The 24,338-nt window shown below is 62.4% G+C and overlaps 3 protein-coding genes across 3 annotated transcripts in view; 1 reads left to right on the top strand and 2 right to left on the bottom strand.

The window, feature by feature from the left end:
- Positions 1 to 11,745, top strand: part of LOC311426112 (integrin alpha-X-like) — a 29,737-nt gene extending 17,992 nt beyond the window's left edge. Inside the window, 13 exon segments of the mRNA XM_084502282.1 lie at positions 12 to 96; positions 98 to 154; positions 1,186 to 1,293; positions 1,395 to 1,440; positions 1,443 to 1,473; positions 1,571 to 1,648; positions 2,619 to 2,700; positions 2,798 to 2,905; positions 3,640 to 3,708; positions 5,659 to 5,772; positions 7,981 to 8,073; positions 11,414 to 11,524; positions 11,625 to 11,745. Coding sequence (XP_084358408.1) covers positions 12 to 96; positions 98 to 154; positions 1,186 to 1,293; positions 1,395 to 1,440; positions 1,443 to 1,473; positions 1,571 to 1,648; positions 2,619 to 2,700; positions 2,798 to 2,905; positions 3,640 to 3,708; positions 5,659 to 5,772; positions 7,981 to 8,073; positions 11,414 to 11,524; positions 11,625 to 11,720 — 1,078 coding nt within the window. The 3' untranslated portion in view covers positions 11,721 to 11,745.
- A 1,488-nt stretch (positions 11,746 to 13,233) lies between these two features.
- COX6A2 (cytochrome c oxidase subunit 6A2) lies at positions 13,234 to 18,415 on the bottom strand. Its single transcript, XM_084502215.1, has 4 exons — positions 18,315 to 18,415; positions 18,222 to 18,284; positions 14,635 to 14,777; positions 13,234 to 13,437 (listed from the first exon to the last, which is right to left on the bottom strand). The coding sequence occupies exons 1-4, from the start codon at positions 18,382 to 18,384 to the stop codon at positions 13,357 to 13,359; spliced, it is 357 nt and encodes a 118-aa protein (XP_084358341.1). The 5' UTR covers positions 18,385 to 18,415; the 3' UTR covers positions 13,234 to 13,356.
- Positions 18,416 to 20,680: 2,265 nt separating this feature from the next.
- Positions 20,681 to 24,338, bottom strand: part of LOC311426113 (integrin alpha-M-like) — a gene marked incomplete at its 5' end in the record, with an annotated part of 35,885 nt that continues 32,227 nt past the window's right edge. Inside the window, 4 exon segments of the mRNA XM_084502283.1 lie at positions 20,681 to 20,818; positions 20,919 to 21,029; positions 22,517 to 22,609; positions 24,122 to 24,235. Of these exon segments, the coding sequence (XP_084358409.1) occupies positions 20,723 to 20,818; positions 20,919 to 21,029; positions 22,517 to 22,609; positions 24,122 to 24,235 (414 nt within the window). The 3' untranslated portion in view covers positions 20,681 to 20,722.

The raw sequence follows: 24,338 nt of genomic DNA on the forward strand, positions 1-24,338 counted from the left end.
GTCCCCCCCAGGCCCGAGGAGCTGGTGGTGGGGCAGAGCGAGGCCGTGGCCGTCCAGGTCACCCTGGGGAACCGCGGGGAGGACTCGTACGGGGCCCGCTGTCCGACTGCTGCACCCCGAGGCCCTCTCCTACCGCAGGGCCCGGGTCCTCCAGGTACCCCCGGGGGGGCTCCCACCCCCCCAGGGACCCCCCCCAAAAAAGAAAGGGAGAGGGGGGATCCCCAAGACCCCTCCCGGGGGGGAGCGGGGGCAGCGGGACCCCTCCGGACACCCCCTGGAGTGGACTCGAGGGCCCCAAATCCCTACAAGTGACCCAAAACACAACTGGACCCACTGGAGACCCCAAAATCCCTACAAGTGACCCCAAAACACAACTGGAGCCACTGGAGACCCCAAAATCCCTACAAGTGACCCCAAAAAACAACTGGATGACCTGGAGACGCCCAAATCCCCTACAAGTGACCCCAAAACCCAACTGGAGACCCTCCAGACCCCCAAATCCTCTACAAGTGACCCCAAAACCCAACTGGAACCCCTGGAGATGGTCTCAAGACACCCAAATCCTCTTGAAATGACCCCAAAACCCAACTGAATGCCCTCAAGATGGCCTCAAGATGCCCAAATCCCCTCCAAATGACCCCAAAACCCAACTGGACCCCCTGGAGATGCCCAAATCCCCTACAAATGACCCCAAAACCCAACTGGACCCCTGGAGATGCCCAAATCCCCTACAAGTGACCCCAAAACCCAACTGAACCCCCTCCAGACACCCCCCAAGACCCTCCAACCCCCTCCAGATGCCCTCAAGACCCCCAAATCCCCCCATATGACCCCAAAACCCAACTGGAGCCCCCCCAGATGCCCTCCAGATGCCCAAATCCCCTACAAATGACCCCAAACCCAACTGGACCCCCTCCAGATACCCAAGACCCCCCCAAACCCCTTCCAGACCCCCCCAAACCCACCCCAACCCCCTCCAGATGCCCTCAAGACCCCCAAACCCCCTCCAAATGACCCCAAACCAACTGAACCCCCCCCAGATACCCCAAGACCCCCCAAACCCCCTCCAGACGCCCCCCAAACCCACCCCAACCCCCTCCCCCACCCCCCCCAAACCCACCCTACCCCACCCACCCCCCCCCAACCCCCCCCCCCACATCCCCCCAACCCCCCCCCCCATCCCAGTCCCGCAGGCGGTCGCCGTCCCTGCACTGCAGCTCGGAGCCGGCGGGGGGCGGGCGCCGCAGCACCGTCTGCCTGGTCAACCCCCCCGTGCTGCGCCCCGACGACGAGGTGGGGTGTCCCCTCCCCCCCCCAGACCCCCCCCGGTGTCCCCCACCCCCCCCCACGTGACCCTCACCCCCCCCCCGATGTCCCTCCCCCCCCCCCCCAAGGTGACCTTCGCCGTCACCCTGGACGTGCCCCACGGCGCCGAGCTGGGGACGAGTTGGAGGTGGTGGCCAACGCCAGCAGGTGAGGGGGGGGGGGGGGCGGGGTCATGACGTCACGTGGTGACGTCACGCGATGACGTCACGTCACGCGATGCCTGATGGGCGATGACGTCACGCAGCGACAACGGGGGGCGCGCCGGCCCCGAGGAGCGCGCCCGCCTGCCGGTGGCCTACAGCGTCCTGCTGGTGCTCGCCAGGTAGCGACCCCGTGACCCCAAGACCCCGCCCAAAAGGGCCCATGTCCCCAAGACCCCGCCCAACGTGTCCCATGTCCCCAAGACCCCGCCCAACTTGTCCCATGTCCCATTGACCCCCCCAATGCGTCCTTGACCCCAAGACCCCGCCCAACGCGTCCCATGACCCCAAGACCCCGCCCAATGTGTCCTTGGTCCTCAAGACCCCGCCCAACGTGTCCATTGTCCCATTGACCCCGCCCAAAATGTCCCATGTCCCCATTGACCAATCCAACGCGTCCCATGACCCCAAGACCCCGCCCAACTTGTCCCTTGACCCCAAGACCCCGCCCAAAATGTCCCATGTCCCATTGACCAACCCAACGCGTCCCATGACCCCAAGACCCCGCCCAATATGTCCTTGGTCCCCAAGACCCCGCCCAACTTGTCCATTGTCCCATTGACCAACCCAAACGCGTCCCATGACCCCAAGACCCCGCCCAATGTGTCCTTGGTCCCCAAGACCCCGCCCAACTTGTCCCATGACCCCAAGACCCCGCCCAACATGTCCTTGACCCCAAGACCCCGCCCAACTTGTCCCTTGTCCCATTGACCCCCCAATGCCCCCTTGACCCCAAGACCCCGCCCAACATGTCCCATGTCCCCAAGACCCCGCCCAAAATGTCCTTGACCCCAAGACCCCGCCCAACGTGTCCCATGTCCCATTGACCGACCCAATGCATCCCTTGAACCCAAGACCCCGCCCAACGTGTCCCAAAACCCCAAGACCCCGCCCAAAATGTCCCATGTCCCCAAGACCCCGCCCAACTCGTCCCATGTCCCATTGACCCCCCAACCCCCCCCTTGACCCCAAACCCCCCCCAACGCCCCCCCCCCGCCCCCCCCCCCGCCCCCCACCCCCCCCCGCCATGACCCCCCTCACCCCCCCTCCACCCCCCCCGACCCCTCCCCTCCCCTCCCCCCCCCCCCGCAGCCTCCCGGGACTCCACCCCCTACGCCAACGTCTCCGCGGGGTCGGGGCCCCCCGCAGCGTCCCCGTGCGCCACCACTACCAGGTGAGGCCACGCCCCCTCGGGAGGCCACGCCCCCTCGGAGGCCACGCCCTCCTGGGGCCACGCCCACCTCGGCCACGCCCCCTTCCCCCCCCCCCAGGTGCAGGTGCTGGGCCAGCGCCGCCCCCCCCTCGCCGTCTCCTTCCTGGTGCCCGTGGCGCTGGGCGGGGCCCAGCTGTGGGCGGGGCTGGAGGCGGAGCCCCCGCAGGTAACGCCCCCTCCCGGGACGCGCCCACCAATCCCTATGGACCCCGTGGACCCGTTGACCCAAATGGCCCCAAACGGCCCCAAACGGCCCCAAAATGGCCCCAAATGGACCCAAATGGACCCAAAATGGCCCCAAATGGCCCCAAATGGACCCAAAATGGCCTCAAATGGACCCAAAAGGACCCAAAATGGCCATAAAATGGCCTGAAATGGCCCCAAAATGGCCCCATTGACCCCAAATGTCCTGAAAATGGCCCCAAATGGTCCCAAATGGCTCTAAATGGTCCCCAAATGGCCCGAAATGGCCCAAAATGGCCCCAAATGGACCCAAATGGCCTCAAAATGGCCCCAAATGGCCCCAAAATGGCCCAAAAGGCCCCAAATGTCCTGAAATGTCCTGAAATGGCCCCCAAAATGGCCCCAAAATGGCCCGAAATGGCCCCATTGACCCCAAATGGCCCAAATGGCCCTAAATGGTCCCAATGGTCCCAAAATGGCCCAAAATGGCCCCAAAATGGCCTCATTGACCCCCAAATGGCCCCAAATGGCCCCAAAACGGCCCCAAATGGCCCCAAATCCCCAATTTTCCCCCCAAACGCCCCCAAACGGCCCCAAATCCCCAATTTTCCCCCCAAACGGCCCCAAATCCCCCCGTTGACCCCCAAATCCCCCCCAGATCCCCCAAAGTCCCCAAATCCCCAATTTTCGCCCCAAAATCCCCCCCCTCCCCCCCAGTGCCACCCGGTCGCCGACCACCCGGGGGTCCCCGACTTCGCCGCCCGCCTGCGCCAGCGCCCGGTGGTGGTGAGCCCCGCCCCCTCGGGACACGCCCCCTCAAGCCCCGCCCCCTCAAACCCCGCCCCCTTAGACCCCGCCCCCTTCAAACCCCGCCCCTTTAGACCCCGCCCCATTCGACTCCACCCCCTTTAGGCCTCGCCCCCTCCGACCCAGACCCTTTGACCCCACCCCCTGTAGACCCCGCCCCCTTTTGACCCCGCCCCCTCAGTCCCCGCCCCTTCAGACCCCGCCCCTTCAGACCCCGCCCCCTGAGACCCCTCCCCCTTTAACCCCACCCCTTTAGGCCACTCCCCCTCCCTTTAAGCCCCGCCCCTTTCCCCCCACCCACCTCCCACCCTTTACCCCCCACCCCTTTAGACCCCTCCCCTTTAAGCTCCTCCCCTTTTGACCCCGCCCCCTTAGACCCTGCCCCCTGAGGCTCCACCCCCTGAAACCCCACCCCCCTTTGGCCCCGCCCTCTTAAGCCCCGCCCCCTTTGGCACCCATCCCTTTAAGCCACGCCCCCTCTCCCCTGTTTAGACTCCGCCCCCTTGAACCCCGCCTCCTTTAGACCCCGCCCCCTGAGACTCCACCCCCATGAGACCTCACCCCCTTAAGCCCCGCCCCCATTAGACCCCACCCCTTTAGGCCACGCCCCCCACACACACCTTTAGACCCCGCCCCTTTATACTCAACCCCTTTAAGCCCCTCCCCTTTAGACCCCGCCCCCCGAGACTCCACCCCCTGAGACCCCACCCCCTTTGGCCTCACCCCCTTAAGCCCCTCCCACTTAAGCCCCACCCCTCTGGACCTCACCCCTTTAGACCCTGCCCCCTCAGACCCCTCCCTTTAGACCCCTCCCTTTAAGCCCCTCCCCTTTTGACCCCTCCCCCTGAGACTCCGCCCCCTGAGACCCCACCCCTGAGGCCCCTCCCCCCTAAGCCCCGCCCCCTTTTTGCCCCCAACCCTTTAAGCCACACCCCCTCCCTCCCACCCCTTTAGACCCCTCCCCTATAAGCCCCTCCCCTTTTGACCCCGCCCCCTGAGACCCCACCCCCTGAGACTCCACCCCCTTAAGCCCCGCCCCTCTGGACCCCATCCCTTAAGTCCCTCCCCCTTTAGACCTCACCCTTCAGACTTCACCCATTTAGACCCCGCCCCCTGAGACCCCACCCCCTGAGGCCCCACCCCCTTAAGCCCCGCCCCTTTAAGCCCCACCCTTCTGGACCTCACCCCTTTAGACCCTGCCCCCTTAGACCCCTCCCTTTAGACCACTCCCCTTTAAGCCCCTCCCCTTTTGACCCCGCCCCCTGAGACTCCACCCCCCGAGACCCCACCCCCTGTTGCCCCACCCCCCTAAACCCCGCCCCCCTAAGCCCCGCCCCCTTTGGCCCCCATCCCTTTAAGCCACACCCCCTCCCTCCCACCCCTTTAGACCCCTCCCTTTAAGCCCCTCCCCTTTAGACCCCTCCCCTTTAGACTCCGCCCCCTTATGCCCCGCCCCCTCTAAGCCCCGCCCCCTTTTGACCCCACCCCCCAGATCCTGCCCCCATAGAACCCACCCCCTTTAGACCCCACCCCCTCAGACCCCGCCCCCTGAGACTCCACCCCCTGAGGCCCCTCCCCCCTAAGCCCCTCCCCCCCTAAGCCCCGCCCCCTTTGTCCCCACCCCCCAGACCCCACCCCCTTAGAACCCACCCCCTTAGACCCCACCCCCTTTAGACCCCACCCCCTCAGACCCCGCCCCCTGAGACTCCACCCCCTGAGGCCCCTCCCCCCTAAGCCCCTCCCCCCTCTAAGCCCCGCCCCATTTGTCCCCACCCTACAGACCCCACCCCCTTAGAACCCACCCCCTTAGACCCCTCCCCTTTAGACCCCGCCCCCCGAGACCCCGCCCCCTGAGCCCCCACCCCCTGAGACTCCACCCCCTTAAGCCCCGCCCCCCTAAGCCCCGCCCCCTTTTGGCCCCGCCCCCAGGACTGCTCGGTGGCCGCGTGCCGGGAGCTGCGCTGCGGGGTGGGGGCGCTGGAGCCCCCCCGGGGCGTGGCCTTCAGCATGGGGGGGGCCCTGCGCACCGATTGGCTGCTGCAGGTCAGGGGGCGGGGCCAAGGGGGGGCGGGGCCTCCGGGGGGGAGGGGCCTCGAGGGGGTTACGGGGGGTTAGGGGGGGATATGGGGCGGTTATGGGGGGGTTATGGGGGGTCATGGGGGGGTTATGGGGTCAGTTATGGGGTCATGGGGTCATGGGGGGGGTTATGGGGTCATGGGGGGTCATGGGGTCATGGGGTGGGGTCATAGGGGGCTTATGGGGTCATGGGGGAGGTTATGGGGTCATGGGGGGGTTATGGGGTCATGGGGGGTCTTGGGGTCAAGGGGGGGTCATGGGGGGGTTATAGGGTCATGGGGGGTCATGGGGTCATGGGGGGTTATGGGGTCGGTTATGGGGTCACGGGGTGGGGTTATGGGGTCAGTTATGGGGTTATGGGGTCATGGGGTCATGGGGGGTCATGGGGTCATGGGGGTTATGGGGAGGTCATGGGGGTTATGGGGTCAGTTATAGGGTCATGGAGTCATGGGGTGGGGTCATTGGGGGGTTATGGGGTCATGGGGGGTTCTGGGGTCGGTTATGGGGTTGGTTCTGGGGTCAGTTACGGGGTCATTTTCGGGGTCATTTTCGGGGTCAGTTTTGGGGTCGGTTTTGGGGTCAGTCACGGGGTCAGTTATGGGGTCAGTTATAGGGTCAGTTTTGGGGTTGGTTTTGGGGTCAGTTTTGGGGTCAGTTATGGGGTCGGTTATATGATCTGTTCTGGGGTCAGTTATGGGGTTGGTTATGGGGTCAGTTACGGGGTCAGTTTTGGGGTCATTTTCGGGGTCATTTTCGGGGTCAGTTATGGGGTCGCTTTGGGGTCACTTTGGGGTCAGTTATAGGGTCATTTATGGGGTCCGTTATGGGGTCAGTTATAGGGTCGGATATGGGGTCGGTTATGGGGTCAGTTTTGGGGTCAGTTTTGGGGTCAGTTATAGGATCTGTTTTGGGATCATTTTTGGGGTCATTTTCGGGGTCTCTTTGGGGTCGCTTTGGGGTCACTTTGGGGTTGCTTTGGGGTCGCTTTGGGGTCAGTTATAGGGTCATTTATGGGGTCAGTTTTGGGGTCAGTTATAGGGTCAGTTACAGGGTCATTTTCGGGGTCACTTTGGGGTCGCTTTGGGGTCGGTTTGGGGTCAGTTATAGGGTCATTTATGGGGTCAGTTATGGGGTCAGTTATAGGGTTGGATATGGGGTCGGTTATGGGGTCAGTTTTGGGGTCAGTTTTAAGGTCATTTTTGGGGTCGCTTTGGGGTCACTTTGGGGTCCCTTCGGGGTCCCTTTGGGGTCCCTTTGGGGTCGCTTTGGGGTCAGTTATGGGGTCGGTTCTGGGGTCAGTTTTAGGGTCAGTTATAGGGTCGGTTTGGGGTCATTTTTGGGGTCAGTTACGGGGTCAGTTTTGGGGTCCCTTTGGGGTCTCTTTGGGGTCCCTTTGGGGTCCCTTTGGGGTGGCTTTGGGGTCAGTTATGGGGTCAGTTATGGGGTCAGTTATAGGATCAGTTTTGGGGTCATTTTTGGGGTCTCTTTGGGGTCTCTTTGGGGTCTCTTTGGGGTCTCTTTGGGGTCCCTTCGGGGTCCCTTTGGGGTCCCTTTGGGGTGGCTTTGGGGTCATTTATGGGGTCAGTTATGGGGTCAGTTCTGGGGTCGGTTATAGGATCCGTTCTGGGGTCATTTTCAGGGTCATTTTCGGGGTCGTTTTTGGGGTTGCTTTGGGGTCCCTTTGGGGTCACTTTGGGGTCCCTTTGGGGTCCCTTTGGGGTCCCTTTGGGGTCGCTGTGGGGTGGCTTTGGGGTCACTTTGGGGTCGCTTTGGGGTCAGTTATAGGGTCATTTATGGGGTCATTTTTGGGGTCAGTTATAGGGTCTGTTTTGGGGTCAGTTTTGGGGTCATTTTTGGGGTCTCTTTGGGGTCGCTTTGGGGTCACTTTGGGGTCCCTTCGGGGTCCCTTTGGGGTCCCTTTGGGGTCGCTTTGGGGTCAGTTATGGGGTCGGTTCTGGGGTCAGTTTTAGGGTCAGTTATAGGGTCGGTTTGGGGTCATTTTTGGGGTCAGTTACGGGGTCAGTTTTGGGGTCCCTTTGGGGTCTCTTTGGGGTCTCTTTGGGGTCTCTTTGGGGTCTCTTTGTGGTCCCTTTGGGGTCCCTTCGGGGTCCCTTTGGGGTCCCTTTGGGGTGGCTTTGGGGTCACTTTGGGGTCGCTGCCGTGTCCCCCCCCCAGCTGGGGCTGCCCAGGGTGTCCCTGCAGAGCTCGGCCCGGCTGCACTTCGAGGAGCGGCGCTACCGCAACGCCGGGGGGCCCGGCCGGCTGCAGGTGGGGGTGTGGGGCAGGGGGGGACCCCAAATGTGTGGGGCAGGGGGGGACCCCAAATGTGTGGGGCAGGGGGGGACCCCAAATGTGTGGGGCAGGGGATGGGGAACCCAAATGTGTGGGGCAGGGGGGGGGACCCAAATGTGTGGGGCAGGGGAGGGGGGACCCCAAATGTGTGGGGCAGGGGATGGGGGACCCCAAATGTGTGGGGCAGACAGGGGGGGACCCCAAATGTGTGGGGCAGGGGAGGGGGGACCCCAAATGTGTGGGGCAGGGGGGGGACCCCAAATGTGTGGGGCAGGGGGGGACCCCAAATGTGTGGGGCAGGGGGGGGGACCCCAAATGTGTGGGGCAGGGGAGGGGGGGACCCCAAATGTGTGGGGCAGGGGGGGACCCCAAATGTGTGGGGCAGGGGATGGGGGACCTCAAATGTGTGGGGCGGGGGGGGACCCCAAATGTGTGGGGCAGGGGGCAGGGACACCAAATGTGTGGGGCAGGGGATGGGGGGCCGAAATGTGTGGGGCAGGGGGGGGACCCCAAATGTGTGGGGCCGGGGGGGGGACCCCAAATGTGTGGGGCAGAGAGGGGGGATCCCAAATGTGTGGGGCAGGGGGGGGACCCCAAATGTGTGGGGCAGGGGATGGGGACCCCAAATGTGTGGGGCAGGGGAGGGGGGGACCCCAAATGTGTGGGGCAGAGAGGGGGGACCCCAAATGTGTGGGGCAGAAAGGGGGACCCCAAATGTGTGGGGCAGGGGAGGGGGGGACCCCAAATGTGTGGGGCAGACAGGGGGGATCCCAAATGTGTGGGGCAGGGGATGGTGGGCCGAAATGTGTGGGGCAGGGGAGGGGACCCCAAATGTGTGGGTCGCTATGGGGCTGCCCCATAAGTATAGATCTATGGGGCAGCCCCACACCTTCGTGTCCCTATGGGGCCACCCCACAAGTGTTGATCTGTGGGTCTGCCCCATATATGTGTGTCCATCTATGGGTCCGCCCCCCAAGTGCGGATCTATGGGGCTGCCCCCCAAGTGTGGGTCTCTATGGGGCAGCCCCACACCTGTGTCTCTCTATGGGGCAGCCCCATAAGTGCGGATCTACGGATCCCAATGGGTCCACCCCACAAGTGTCCATCTATGGGGCAGCCCCACAAGTGTGGGTCGCTGTGGGTCCGCCCCACAAGTGTCCATCTATGGGGCAGCCCCACAAGTGTGTGTCTCTATGGGTCCACCCCACAAGTGTCCATCTATGGGGCAGCCCCCCAAGTGTGTGTCTCTATGGGACCACCCCACAAGTGTCAATCTATGGGGCAGCCCCACAAGTGCCCATCTATGGGGCAGCCCCACAAGTGTGGGTCTCTATGGGACCACCCCACAAGTGTCGATCTATGGGGCAGCCCCACAAGTGTGTGTCTCTATGGGTCCACCCCATAAGCGTCCATCTATGGGGCAGCCCCCCAAGTGTGGGTCTCTATGGGTCCACCCCATACGTGTCCACCTATGGGGCTGCCCCCCAAGTGTGGGTCTCTATGGGGCAGCCCCACACCTTCGTGTCCCTATGGGGCCACCCCATATATGTGTGTCTCTATGGGTCTGCCCCATAAGTGTCCATCTATGGGGCAGCCCCACAAGTGTGGGTCTCTATGGGTCCGCCCCACAAGTGTCCATCTATGGGGCAGCCTCCCAAGTGTGTGTCTCTATGGGGCCACCCCATATCTGTGTGTCCATCTATGGGTCCGCCCCCCAAGTGTGAATCTATGGGGCAGCCCCACACCTGTGTCTCTCTATGGGGCCACCCCATATATGTGTGTCTCTATGGGTCCACCCCACAAGTGTCCATCTATGGGGCAGCCCCACAAGTGTGGGTCGCTGTGGGTCCGCCCCATAAGCGTCCATCTATGGGGCAGCCCCCCAAGTGTGGGTCTCTATGGGTCCACCCCATAAGTGTCCATCTATGGGGCAGCCCCCCAAGTGTGGGTCTCTATGGGGCAGCCCCACACCTTCGTTTCCCTATGGGGCCACCCCATATATGTGTGTCTCTATGGGTCTGCCCCATATATATGTGTCCATCTATGGGTCCGCCCCACAAGTGCGGATCTATGGGGCTGCCCCCCAAGTGTGGGTCTCTATGGGGCAGTCCCACATCTCTGTGTCTCTCTATGGGGCAGCCCCATAAGTGCGGATCTATGGATCTCAATGGGACCACCCCACAAGTGTCCATCTATGGGGCAGCCCCACAAGTGCCCATCTATGGGGCAGCCCCCCAAGTGTGGGTCTCTATGGGACCACCCCACAAGTGTCGATCTATGGGGCAGCCCCACAAGTGTGTGTCGCTATGGGTCCGCCCCATAAGCGTCCATCTATGGGGCAGCCCCCCAAGTGTGGGTCTCTATGGGTCCACCCCATAAGTGTCCATCTATGGGGCAGCCCCCCAAGTGTGGGTCTCTATGGGGCAGCCCCACACCTTCGTTTCCCTATGGGGCCACCCCATATATGTGTGTCTCTATGGGTCTGCCCCATATATATGTGTCCATCTATGGGTCCGCCCCACAAGTGCGGATCTATGGGGCTGCCCCCCAAGTGTGGGTCTCTATGGGGCAGTCCCACATCTCTGTGTCTCTCTATGGGGCAGCCCCATAAGTGCGGATCTATGGATCTCAATGGGACCACCCCACAAGTGTCCATCTATGGGGCAGCCCCACAAGTGCCCATCTATGGGGCAGCCCCCCAAGTGTGGGTCTCTATGGGACCACCCCACAAGTGTCGATCTATGGGTCCGCCCCATAAGTGTCCATCTATGGGGCAGCCCCCCAAGTGTGTGTCGCTATGGGTCTGCCCCATAAGCGTCCATCTATGGGGCTGCCCCCCAAGTGTGGGTCTCTATGGGGCAGCCCCACACCTTCATGTCCCTATGGGGCCACCCCATATATGTGTGTCTCTATGGGTCTGCCCCATAAGTGTCCATCTATGGGGCAGCCCCACAAGTGTGGGTCTCTATGGGTCCGCCCCACAAGTGTCCATCTATGGGGCAGCCTCCCAAGTGTGTGTCTCTATGGGGCCACCCCATATATGTGTGTCCATCTATGGGTCCGCCCCCCAAGTGTGAATCTATGGGGCAGCCCCACACCTGTGTCTCTCTATGGGGCCACCCCATATATGTGTGTCTCTATGGGTCCACCCCACAAGTGTCAATCTATGGGGCAGCCCCACAAGTGCCCATCTATGGGGCAGCCCCCCAAGTGTGGGTCTCTATGGGTCCACCCCACAAGTGTCCATCTATGGGGCAGCCCCACAAGTGTGGGTCGCTGTGGGTCTGCCCCATAAGTGTGGGTCTCCGTGGGGCAGGTGCAGACGGAGCTGGAGGTCCTGGCCCCCCCCCGGCCCCTGCCCCTGGTGCTGGGGGGCAGCGCGGGGGGGCTGCTGCTGCTGGCGCTGCTGGCGCTGGGGCTGCAGAAGGTGAGGGGCGGGGCCCGGGGGGGACACGCCCAGCGGGAGGCCCCGCCCCCTCCCGCCTGACCACGCCCCTCCCTCTCTGGCCCCGCCCCCTCCCTTCTAGCTCGGCTTCTTCCGCCGCCGCTACAAGGAGATGCTGCAGGGGGGCGACCCCCAGGGACCCCCCCCACAGGGACCCCCCCAAGAGACCCACGGATGACGGGGGGGGGCGGCTATGGGGCGGATGTGGGGCAGATGTGGGGCAGCTGTGGGGCTGGGGGGCGTCTATGGGGCAGCTATGGGGCTGGGAGGAGTCTATGGGGGGGCTATGGGGGGCTATGGGGCAGATGTGGGGCGGATGTGGGGCAGATGTGGGGCTGGGGGGGGTCTGTGGGGCAGCTATGGGGCAGCTATGGGGCAGCTATGGGGCGGGGAGGGGGCTATGGGGTCTATGGGGGGCTATGGGGCAGCTATGGGGCAGTTATGGGGCGGATGTGGGGCAGATGTGGGGCTGGGGGGGTCTATGGGGCAGCTATGGGGCAGATGTGGGGCAGCTATGGGGCTGGGAGGGCTCTATGGGGCTGCTATGGGGGGCTATGGGGCGGGTATGGGGCGGATATGGGGCAGCTGTGGGGCTGGGAGGGGGCTATGGGGGGGCTATGGGGCAGCTATGGGGCGGATGTGGGGCAGATGTGGGGCTGGGAGGCGTCTATGGGGCAGCTATGGGGCTGGGAGGGGGCTATGGGGGGGCTATGGGGCAGCTATGGGGCAGTTATGGGGCGGATGTGGGGCAGATGTGGGGCTGGGGGGGTCTATGGGGGGGTTATGGGGGGCTATGGGGCTGCTGTGGGGCAGATGTGGGGCAGCTATGGGGCTGGGAGGGCTCTATGGGGCTGCTATGGGGTGGGTATGGGGTAGTTGTGGGGCAGATATGGGGCTGGGGGGGTCTATGGGGGGGCTATGGGGGGCTATGGGGCAACTATGGGGCAGTTATTGGGCGGATGTGGGGCAGATGTGGGGCTGGGAGGGGTCTATGGGGCTGCTATGGGGCAGATGTGGGGCAGCTATGGGGCAGATGTGGGGCTGGGAGGTGTCTATGGGGGGGTATGGGGGGCTATGGGGCAGCTATGGGGCGGGGAGGGGTCTATGGGGCTGCTATGGGGCTGCTATGGGGCAGATGTGGGGCAGCTATGGGGCTGGGGGGGGTCTATGGGGCTGCTATGGGGCGGGTATGGGGGTCTATGGGGCAGTTATGGGAGGTATGGGGGGTTATTGGGGGGGTTATGGGGGGCTATGGGGCTGCTATGGGGCAGATATGGGGCTGGGGGGGTTTATGGGGTGCTTATGGGGCGGGTGTGGGGTGGTTATGGGGGCTATGGGGCTGCTATGGGGCAGCTGTGGGGCGCCATGGGGCTGCCCCACTGATCTCACACTGTACCCAATAAAGTGTCTGCGCCCCACAGCGCTATGGGGCTGGCAATCTGTGGGGCTGGGGGTCGCGTGCGCCGTGGGGCAGATGTGGGGACCCTATGGGGCAGGCTGCTATGGGGCAGGCCGCTATGGGGCAGGTCACTATGGGGCTGACCTCTATGGGGCAGACCCCTATGGGACAGACCGCTATGGGGCAGGACGCTATGGGGCAGGACACGAGGATGCTATGGGGCAGGCCGCTATGGGGCAGGATTCTATGGGGCAGGAGGCCGCTATGGGGCAGGACACGAGGACGCCGTGGGTCAGGCCAGACCATTTATTGCCATGGGGTCAGACCCCTATGGGGTCAGACCCCTATAGGGCAGACCGCTATGGGGCAGGCCGCTATGGGGCGGGCCGCTATGGGGCAGGCCGCCGTGGGTCGCTCAGTGCTCGTAGCCGTGGGGCAGGGGGTTGGCGTGGGGGTTGTGGAACAGCGTGTGCTGCCCGTCGCCCCACGGGAACGGCTGCGGGGACGGGGACGGGGTCAGTGGGGCGGACCCATAGGGGCCCTATAGGACCCATAGGGACCCATGGGACCCTACAGGACCTATAGGGACCCATAGGACCCCATAAGACCCCATAGGACCCTATAGGAACCATAGGACCCTATAGGACCCCATAGGACCCTATAGGATCCCATAGGACCCACAGGACCCCATAAGACCCCATGGGACCCTATAGGACCCTATAGGAACCATATGGACCCATGGGGCCCCATAGAGCCCCCTAGGACCCATAGAGCCCCCTAGGACCCCATAAGACCCCATGGGACCCCATAGGACCCCATAGGACCCTATAGGACCCTATAGGAACCATAGGGGCCCATGGGACCCTATAGGACCCCATAGAGCCCTATAAGACCCATACAACCCCATAGAGACCCCATAGGACCCCGTATGACCCCATATGACCCCATAGCCCCCCATAGCCCCCCATAGAGCCCCATAACCCCCCATAGACCCCCCATATCCCCCCCATAGCCCCCCATAGAGACCTCATAAGACCCCATAGCCCCCCATACGACCCCATATGACCCCATACGACCCCATAAGGACCCCATATCCCCCCTATATCCCCCCATATCCTAGTCCCCCCATACGACCCCATAAGACCCCATAGACCCCATAAGGACCCCATATCCCCCCTATATCCCCCCATATCCTAGTCCCCCCATACGACCCCATAAGACCCCATAGACCCCCCATACAACCCCATATCCCCCCATATGACCCCATATCCCCCCATATCCCCCCATATCCCCCCCATACGACCCCATACGACCCCATATGACCCCATATCCCCCCCATATCCCCCCATATCCCCCCCATATCCCCCCATAGCCCCCCCATAGCCCCCCCATATCCCCCCATATTCCCCCCATATCCCCCCATATCCCCCCCATAGCCCCCCATATCCCCCCCATATCCCCCCCATATGACCCCATATGACCCCATATGACCCCATATCCCCCCCATATCCCCCCATAGCCCCCCATATCCCCCCATACGACCCCATAGGGACCCCATATCCCCCCATAAGGACCCCATATCCCCCCCATAGCCCCCCATACGACCCCATAGTCCCCCATAGGGACCCCATAGGGACCCCATATGACCCCATACGACCCCATATCCCCCCCATATCCCCCCACAGCCCCCCACCTTGGTGCGGATGCGCAGGTGGTGGTAGGGCACGAAGGGCACCCTTGGGTGCTGCTGGCGCCGCTGCTGCAGCCACACGTTGAGGGCGCACACCCCCACCGCCGGCAGCGCCACCACGAACGACAGCGCCCGCCACGTCCGCCCTGGCACCAAAACCAGAGGGTTTTCACCCAAAACGCAGGCCCGATTCCCACCCGGAACACCAGTCCCGAAAGACCCGATTCCACCCCAAAATGTGGTCCCAGTTCTGCCCCAAAACAACGTCCCCAAAAGACCCAGTTCTGACCCAAAATGTGGTCCCAATTCTGACCCAAAATGCCGTCCCCAAAAGACCCGGTTCTGACCCAAAATGTGGTCCTGATTCTGACCCAAAACACTGTCCCCAAAAGACCCAGTTCTGACCCAAAACGCAGGCCTGGCTCCAACCCAAAAACATCAGTCCCGAAAGACCCGGTTCTGACCCAAAATGTGGCCCTGATTCTGCCCCGAAACATCATCCCCAAAAGACCCGGTTCCGACCCAAAATATCATTCCCGAAAGACCCGGTTCTGACCCAAAACGCCGTTCCCGGAAGTTCCGGTTCCGACCCAAAATATCAGTCCCGAAAGACCTGGTTCTGACCCAAAATCTGGTCCCAATTCCACCCCAAAATGTGGTCCCAGTTCTGTCCCGAAACATCATCCCCAAAAGACATGGTTCTGCCCCAAAACACTGTCCCCAAAAGACCCGGTTCCAACCCAAAATTTGGTCCCAATTCCTACCCAAAACACCATTCCTGAAAGTCCCAGTTCTGACCCAAAATCTGGTCCCGGTTCTGACCCAAAACGTCATCCCCAAAAGACCCGGTTCTGACCCAAAACACTGTCCCCAAAAGACCCGGTTCCGACCCAAAATCTGGTCCCAATTCCACCCCAAAATGTGGTCCCGATTCCGCCCCAAAACAACGTCCCCAAAAGACCCAGTTCCAACCCAAAATCTGGTCCCAATTCCTACCCAAAACACCATTCCTGAAAGTCCCAGTTCTGACCCAAAATGTAGTCCTGATTCCGCCCCGAAACGCTGTCCCCGAAAGTCCCGGTTCCAACCCAAAATCTGGTCCCAATTCCAACCCAAAACATCATCCCCAAAAGACCCGGTTCCACCCCAAAAAGTGGTCCCAATTCTGCCCTGAAACACTATACCCAAAAGACCCGGTTCTGACCCAAAATATCATTCCCGAAAGACCCGGTTCTGACCCAAAATGTGGTCCCAATTCTGCCCCGAAACGCCGTCCCCAAAAGACCCGGTTCTGACCCAAAATGCAGGCCCGGTTCTGCCCCAAAACATCATTCCCGAAAGACCCAATTCCAACCCAAAATGTGGTCCCAGTTCCGACTCGAAACATCATTCCCGAAAGACCCGGTTCTGACCCAAAATTTGGTCCCAATTCTGCCCTGAAACACTATCCCTGAAAGTCCCTATTCTGACCCAAAATCTGGTCCCAGTTCCATCCCAAAACATCATCCCCAAAAGACCCGGTTCTGACCCAAAATCTGGTCCCAATTCTGACCCGAAACACTGTCCCAAAAAGACCCGGTTCCAACCCAAAACACAGTCCTGATTCTGCCCCGAAACATCATCCCCAAAAGACCCAGTTCTGACCCAAAATGTGGCCCCAAAAGCCCTGACAGCGCCCGCCACGTCCGTCCTGGCACCCAAAACGGAGGGTTTTCACCCAAAACGCAGGCCCGGTTCCCACCCGGAACATCAGTCCCGAAAGACCCGGTTCCGACCCAAAATATCATTCCCGAAAGACCCAGTTCTGACCCAAAAAGTGGTCCCGGTTCTGACCCAAAACACAATTCCCAAAAGACCCAGTTCTGACCCAAAATATCAGTCCCGAAAGACCCGGTTCTGACCCAAAATGTGGTCCCGATTCCACCCCGAAATGTGGTCCCGATTCCGCCCCAAAACATCATTCCCGAAAGACCCAATTCCACCCCAAAATGTGGTCCCAGTTCCGACTCGAAACATCATTCCCGAAAGACCCAGTTCTGACCCAAAATCTGGTCCCAGTTCTGACCCAAAACGCCATCCCCGAAAGTCCCGGTTCTGACCCAAAATGTGGCCCTGATTCTGCCCCGAAACATCATCCCTGAAAGTCCCTATTCTGACCCAAAATCTGGTCCCAGTTCCAACCCAAAATATCATCCCCAAAAGCTCCAATTCCAACCCAAAATGTGGTCCCGGTTCCACCCCGAAACACCGTCCCCAAAAGACCCAGTTCTGACCCAAAAAGTGGTCCCGATTCTGCCCCGAAACGCAGTCCCCAAAAGCCCCAATTCCACCCCAAATCACGGTCCCCAAAAGCCCCGATTCCACCCCAAAAAACAGTCCCGATTCTGCCCCAAAACGCAGTCCCCGAAAGCTCCAATTCCACCCCAAAAAAATGGTCCCTAAAAACCCCAGTTCTGCCCCAAAATTTGGTCCCCCAAAACCCCAATTTCACCCCCCAAAAAAAGGTCCCTAAAAGCCCTGATTCTACCCCAAAACGTGGTCCCAATTCCACCCCAAAATGCGCCCCCAAAAAACCCCGATTCTGCCCCAAAACATGGCCCCCGACGCCCAAAATGGCTCCCGGCCACCACAAAATGGCTGCCGAGGCCCCGAAAAGCCCCAAATCCCCCCAAAATCACCCCAAAAAGAACAGCTATGGGCACAGTGACACCTGCTACACCCCGAAACACCCCAAAACCACAGTTTTTGACCCAAAACGACCCCAAAACACCCCCAAATCACCCCAAAACACCCCAAAATATCTGAACCCCCCCAGACCCCCCGACACAACCCAAAAGACCCCAAATCACCCCAAAATACCCCAAAATCATTGACAGCCCCACAAAACCCCAAACGCCCTTGAAACGACCCCAAACCCCCCAAATCCCCCCCAAATCCCCCAAATCACCCCCAAATCCCCCCAATTACCCCCAAAATCCCCCCAAAGACCCCAAAATCCCCCAAAAGGCCCCACAATCCCCCCGATTCCCCCCAAAATCCCCTAAATCCCCCCCCAAAGCCCCCAAATTCCCAATTTTCCCCCCAAATGCCCCAAATCCCCCCAAAATCCCCCAAATCCCCCCAAATCCCCCCATATCCCCCAAATCCCCCCAAAACCACCCAAAATGCCCCCAATTCCCCCCAAAACTCCCCAAATCCCCCCCAAAATCCCCATTTTTTCCCCCAAACCCCCCAATTTCCCCAAAACCCCCCAAATCCCCCCCAAAATCCCCCCACCCCCCCCAAAACTCCCCAAAATACCCCCCAAATCCCCATTTTTCCCCCAACCCCCCCATTTTCCCCCAAATCGCCCCAAAAACCCCCAATTTCCCCCCCCAAAAAACCCAAACCCCCATTTTTTCCCCCAAACCCCCCAATTTCCCCCAACCCCCCCCAAAATCCCCCAAAACCCCCCAAATCCCCCAATTTTCCCCAAACCCCCCCAATTTCCCCCAAACCCCCCATTTTTCCCAAAAACCCCCCAAAATCCCCCAAACCCCCCAATTTTCCCCAAAATCCCCCCGTTTCCCCCCAAAAATCCCCTCGCTGACCTCCCCCGGGCCCCGCGTGGTGCCCGGCGGCCGAGGCCAGGAGGCGCCGTGGGGCTGCCCCCCAAGTGGCCGCCCCATAAGTGGGCGCCCCATAAGTGGCTGCCCCATAAGTGGCTGCCCCATAAGTGGCTGCCCCCCAAGTGGGCGCCCCCCAAGCCCCCATGGCTCCGTCTGGGCCCCGGGGTCACCCCTGCCCCACGGCACCGCCCGGGGCCGCCCAATGGGAGCGCGGCCCCAAAAATAGCCCAAAGTCACCCAAAAATAGCCCCCGGGGGAGGGGGGGAGCTCGGGGGGGTTGTGGGGAGGACGACGCCGGGCGCTGCCCCATAGATCCGGCCCCATAGATCCCTCCCGGCCCCATAGATCTCCCTTCCCTGCCCCATAGATCCCTGTGCCCCATAGATCCCTCCCTGCCCCATAGATCTTGCCCCATAGATCCTGCCCCATAGAGAGATCAGCCCCATAGCAGGGTCCTGCCCCACAGATTCCCCTGCCCCATAGATCCACCTGCCCCATAGATCCGGCCCCATAGATCCCTCCCTGCCCCATAGATCTCCCTTCCCTGCCCCATAGATCCCCCTGCCCCATAGATCCGGCCCCATAGATCTCTGTGCCCCATAGATCCGGCCCCATAGATCCCTCCCGGCCCCATAGATCCTTCCCCTGCCCCATAGATCCCTCTCTGCCCCATAGATCCTCCCTACCCCATAGATCCCTGTGCCCCATAGATCCTGCCCCATAGATCTTGCCCCATAGATCCTGCCCCATAGAGAGATCAGCCCCATAGCAGGGTCCTGCCCCACAGATTCCCCTGCCCCATAGATCCCCCCTGCCCCATAGATCCTGACCAATGGATCCGGCCCCATAGATCCCCCCTGCCCCATAGATTCTGCCCCATAGATTCTGCCCCATAGATTCTGCCCCATAGTGGGATCAGCCCCACAGCGGGGTTCTGACCCATAGATCCTGCCCCATAGATCCCCCTCCCCCTTGGTCCTGTCCCCATAGCTTTCCCAGCCCCATAGATTCCCCTGCCCCATAGCGGGATCAGCCCCAGAGCAGGGTCCTGCCCCATAGAGGGGTCCTGCCCCATAGCAGGACCGGCCCCATAGCGGGGTTCTGACCCCATAGATCCTGCCCCATAGATCCCCCTGCCCCATAGACCCCTCCCTGCCCCATAGATTCCCAGCCCCATAGAGTTCCCCAGCCCCATAGCGCCCCATAGACCACCCGTTATTCACCAGCCCCACAGATTGCCAGCCCCATAGCGCTGTGGGGCGCAGACACTTTATTGGTGACAGCGTGAGATCAGTGGGGCAGTCCCACGGGGCCCGGCTCCACAGCGGGCCCAGCCCCATAGCTGACCCACACCTACCCCACACCCGCCCCATAGCAGCCCCATAGCTGCCACCCAGCCCCACAGCTGCCCCATAGCCCCCCGTAGCTGCCCCATATCCCCCCACATCTGCCCCATATCCCCCCATAGCTGCCCCATAGCCTCCCATAACCCCCCATAGCAGCCCCATAGACACCTCCCAGCCCCACATCTGCCCCATAGCCCCCCATAACCCCCCCATAGACCCCCATAACTGCCCCATAGCTGCCCCATAGCCCCCCATAGCCCCCCATAGACCCCTCCCAGCCCCACATCTGCCCCACATCCGCCCCATAGCTGCCCCATAGTTGCCCCATAGCCCCCCATAGCCCCCCCATAGCCCCCCCATAGACCCCTCCCAGCCCCACATCTGCCCCACATCTGCCCCATAACTGCCCCATAGCTGCCCCATAGCTGCCCCATAGCCCCCCATAGAGCCCCCCAGCCCCACATCTGCCCCACATCTGCCCCATAACTGCCCCATAGTTGCCCCATAGCCCCCCATAGCCCCCCCATAGACCCCTCCCAGCCCCATAGCTGCCCCATAGACCCCCTCGCAGCCCCACAGCTGCCCCATATCTGCCCCATAACTGCCCCATAGTTGCCCCATAGCCCCCCATAACCACCCCATAGACGCCCCCCAGCCCCACATCTGCCCCACATCCGCCCCATAGCTGCCCCATAGCCCCCCCATAGCCCCCTCCCAGCCCCATAGCTGCCCCATAGACGCCTCCCAGCCCCACATCTGCCCCACATCCGCCCCACACCTGCCCCATAGCAGCCCCATAGACCCCCCCAGCCCCACAGCTGCCCCACATCTGCCCCATAGCCCCCCAAATCTGCCCCATAGCCCCCCATAACCCCCCCATATCCCCCCATAACTGCCCCATACACCCCCATACCCGCCCCATAGCCCCCCATAGCCCCCCCATAGCCCCCCCCCAGCCCCACATCCGCCCCACATCCGCCCCATAGCTGCCTCATAGCCCCCCCATAGACCCCCTCCCAGCCCCACATCTGCCCCACATCCGCCCCATAACTGCCCCATAGCCCCCCATAGCCCCCCCATAGCCCCCCTCCCCGCCCCACATCTGCCCCACATCCGCCCCATAGCCGCCCCCCCCCGTCATCCGTGGGTCTCTTGGGGGGGTCCCTGTGGGGGGGGTCCCTGGGGGTCGCCCCCCTGCAGCATCTCCTTGTAGCGGCGGCGGAAGAAGCCGAGCTAGAAGGGAGGGGGCGGGGCCAGAGAGGGAGGGGCGTGGTCAGGCGGGAGGGGGCGGGGCCTCCCGCTGGGCGTGTCCCCCCCGGGCCCCGCCCCTCACCTTCTGCAGCCCCAGCGCCAGCAGCGCCAGCAGCAGCAGCCCCCCCGCGCTGCCCCCCAGCACCAGGGGCAGGGGCCGGGGGGGGGCCAGGACCTCCAGCTCCGTCTGCACCTGCCCCACGGAGACCCACACTTATGGGGCGGACCCACAGCGACCCACACTTGTGGGGCTGCCCCATAGGTGGACACTTGTGGGGTGGACCCATAGAGACCCACACTTGGGGGGCTGCCCCATAGATGGACGCTTATGGGGCGGACCCATAGCGACACACACTTGGGGGGCTGCCCCATAGATGGACACTTATGGGGTGGACACATAGAGACACACACTTGGGGGGCTGCCCCATAGATGGACACTTGTGGGGCGGACCCACAGCGACCCACACTTGGGGGGCTGCCCCATAGATGGACACTTATGGGGTGGACACATAGAGACACACACTTGGGGGGCTGCCCCATAGATGGACACTTGTGGGGTGGACCCATTGGGATCCATAGATCCGCACTTATGGGGCTGCCCCATAGAGAGACACAGGTGTGGGGCTGCCCCATAGAGACCCACACTTGGGGGGCAGCCCCATAGATCCACACTTGGGGGGCGGACCCATAGATGGACACACATATATGGGGCAGACCCACAGATCAACACTTGTGGGGTGGCCCCATAGGGACACGAAGGTGTGGGGCTGCCCCATAGATCTATACTTATGGGGCAGCCCCATAGCGACCCACACGTGTGGGGCCGCCCCATAACTCCCCAACCACCCCCAGTCCCGGGTTCCCCCCTGTCTGCCCCACACATTTGGGGTCCCCCCCCTGACCCACACATTTGGGGTCCCCCCTCTCTGCCCCACACATTTGGGGTCCCCCCCCCTGCCCCACACATTTGGGCCCCCCATCCCCTGCCCCACACATTTGGGGTCCACCCCCCTGCCCCACACATTTGGGGTCCCCCCCTGTGTGCCCCACACATTTGGGGTCCCCCTCCCCTGCCCCACACATTTGGGGTCCCCCCCTGTGTGCCCCACACATTTGGGGTCCCCCTTTCTGCCCCACACATTTGGGGTCCCCCCCCTGCCCCACACATTTGGGGTCCCCCCCCCTGCCCCACACATTTGGGGTCCCCCTTTCTGCCCCACACATTTGGGGTCCCCCCTCTCTGCCCCACACATTTGGGCCCCCCCTCCCCTGCCCCACACATTTGGGCCCCCCATCCCCTGCCCCACACATTTGGGGTCCCCCCCTGCCCCACACATTTGGGGTCCTCCCACCCTGCCCCACACATTTGGGCCCCCCACCCCCTGCCCCACACATTTGGGCCCCCCATCCCCTGCCCCACACATTTGAGGTCCCCCACCCCCTGCCCCACACATTTGGGGTCCCCCCCCTGCCCCACACATTTGGGGTCCCCCCCCCTGCCCCACACATTTGGGCCCCCCATCCCCTGCCCCACACATTTGGGGTCCCCCCCCTGCCCCACACATTTGGGGTCCCCCCTCTCTGCCCCACACATTTGGGGTCCCCATCCCCTGCCCCACACATTTGGGGTCCCCCCCCTGCCCCACACATTTGGGGTCCCCCCCTGCCCCACACCCCCACCTGCAGCCGGCCGGGCCCCCCGGCGTTGCGGTAGCGCCGCTCCTCGAAGTGCAGCCGGGCCGAGCTCTGCAGGGACACCCTGGGCAGCCCCAGCTGGGGGGGGGACACGGCAGCGACCCCAAAGTGACCCCAAAGCCACCCCAAAGGGACCCCAAAGGGACCCCGAAGGGACCCCAAAGGGACCCCAAAGAGACCCCAAAGGGACCCCAAAGCCACCCCAAAGGGACCCCAAAGGGACCCCAAAGCGACCCCAAAGGGACCCCAAAGAGACCCCAAAAATGACCCCAAAACTGATCCTATAACTGACCCCAAAAATGACCCCAAAACTGACCCTATAACTGACCCCAAAACTGACCCCAAAGCGACCCCAAAGCGACCCCAAAGGGACCCCAAACCGACCCTGGAACTGACCCCAAAAATGACCCCAAAAATGACCCCAAAAATGACCCTATAACTGACCCTGTAACAGACCCAGGAACTGACCCCAAACTGACCCTATAACTGACCCAGTGACTGACCCCGTAAATGACCCTATAACTGACCCCAAAACTGACCCCAAAACTGACCCCAGAAGTGACCCCAGAAGTGACCCCAAAATGGACCCCAAAACTGACCCCAAAGCGACCCCAAAGCAACCCGAGAACTGACCCCGAAAATGACCCCGAAAATGACCCCAAAACTGACCCTATAACTGACCCCAAAGCGACCCCAAAGTGACCCCATAAATGACCCCGTAACCAACCCCAAAAATGACCCCATAACTGACCCCAAAACCAACCCCATAACTGACCCTATAAGTGAACCTGTAACTGACCCCATAACTGACCCCCAAAATGACCCCAAAACTGACCCCATAACTGACCCCAATCCAACCCCAAACTGACCCTATAACCGACCCCATAAGTGACCCCAAAATGGACCCCAAAACTGACCCCAAAGCGACCCCAAAGCGACCCGAGAACTGACCCCGAAAATGACCCCGAAAATGACCCCAAAACTGACCCTATAACTGACCCCATAACTGACCCCGTGACTGACCCCAAAACCGACCCCAAAACTGACCCCGAAAATGACCCCAAAATGGACCCCATCACTGACCCCAGAACCGACCCCAAAACCGACCCCAGAACCCCCCCATGACCCCATAACCCCCCCCAACTCCCCATAACCCCATAACCCCCCAATGACCCCACCCCATGACCCCATGACCCCATAACCGAACCCATGACCCCCCCTTGACCCCAAGACCCCCCATGACCCCATAACCCCCCCATGACCCCACCCCATGACCCCATGACCCCCCTTGACCCCATAACCCCATAACTGACCCCATGACCCCCCCATAACCTCCCATGACCCCATAACCCCCCCATGACCCCATGACCCCCCCATGACCCCATAACCGACCCCATAACCCCCCATGACCCCACCCCTTGACCCCATGACCCCATGACCCCCCCATGACCCCACCCCATAACCCCCCCATGACCCCCCCATGACCCCATAACCCCCCCATACCCCCCATATCCCCCCCTAACCCCCCGTAACCCCCTCGAGGCCCCTCCCCCCCGGAGGCCCCGCCCCCCCTTGGCCCCGCCCCCTGACCTGCAGCAGCCAATCGGTGCGCAGGGCCCCCCCCATGCTGAAGGCCACGCCCCGGGGGGGCTCCAGCGCCCCCACCCCGCAGCGCAGCTCCCGGCACGCCGGCCACGAGCAGTCCTGGGGGCGGGGCCAAAAGGGGGCGGGGCTTAGAGGGGGAGGGGCTTAGGGGGGAGGGGCCTCAGGGGGTGGGGCCTCAGGGGGTGGGGTCTAAGGGGGTGGA

This window comes from Aythya ferina, assembly GCF_964211825.1.
Source record: "Aythya ferina genome assembly, chromosome: 37".
Taxonomy (NCBI): domain Eukaryota; kingdom Metazoa; phylum Chordata; class Aves; order Anseriformes; family Anatidae; genus Aythya; species Aythya ferina.

What these genes read in the sequence shown, in the direction of transcription:
- COX6A2 (XM_084502215.1), bottom strand. Translation starts at nt 18,384, where the DNA reads ATGGGGGCTTGGGGGGCGCCCACTTGGGGGGCAGCCACTTATGGGGCA. An exon ending in CACTTATGGGGCAGCCACTT is followed by an intron (nt 18,285 to 18,314) that starts ATGGGGCGCCCA and finishes GGGCGGCCACTT; the next exon opens with GGGGGGCAGCCCCACGGCGC. An exon ending in CCACGCGGGGCCCGGGGGAG is followed by an intron (nt 14,778 to 18,221) that starts GTCAGCGAGGGG and finishes TTTTGGTGCCAG; the next exon opens with GGCGGACGTGGCGGGCGCTG.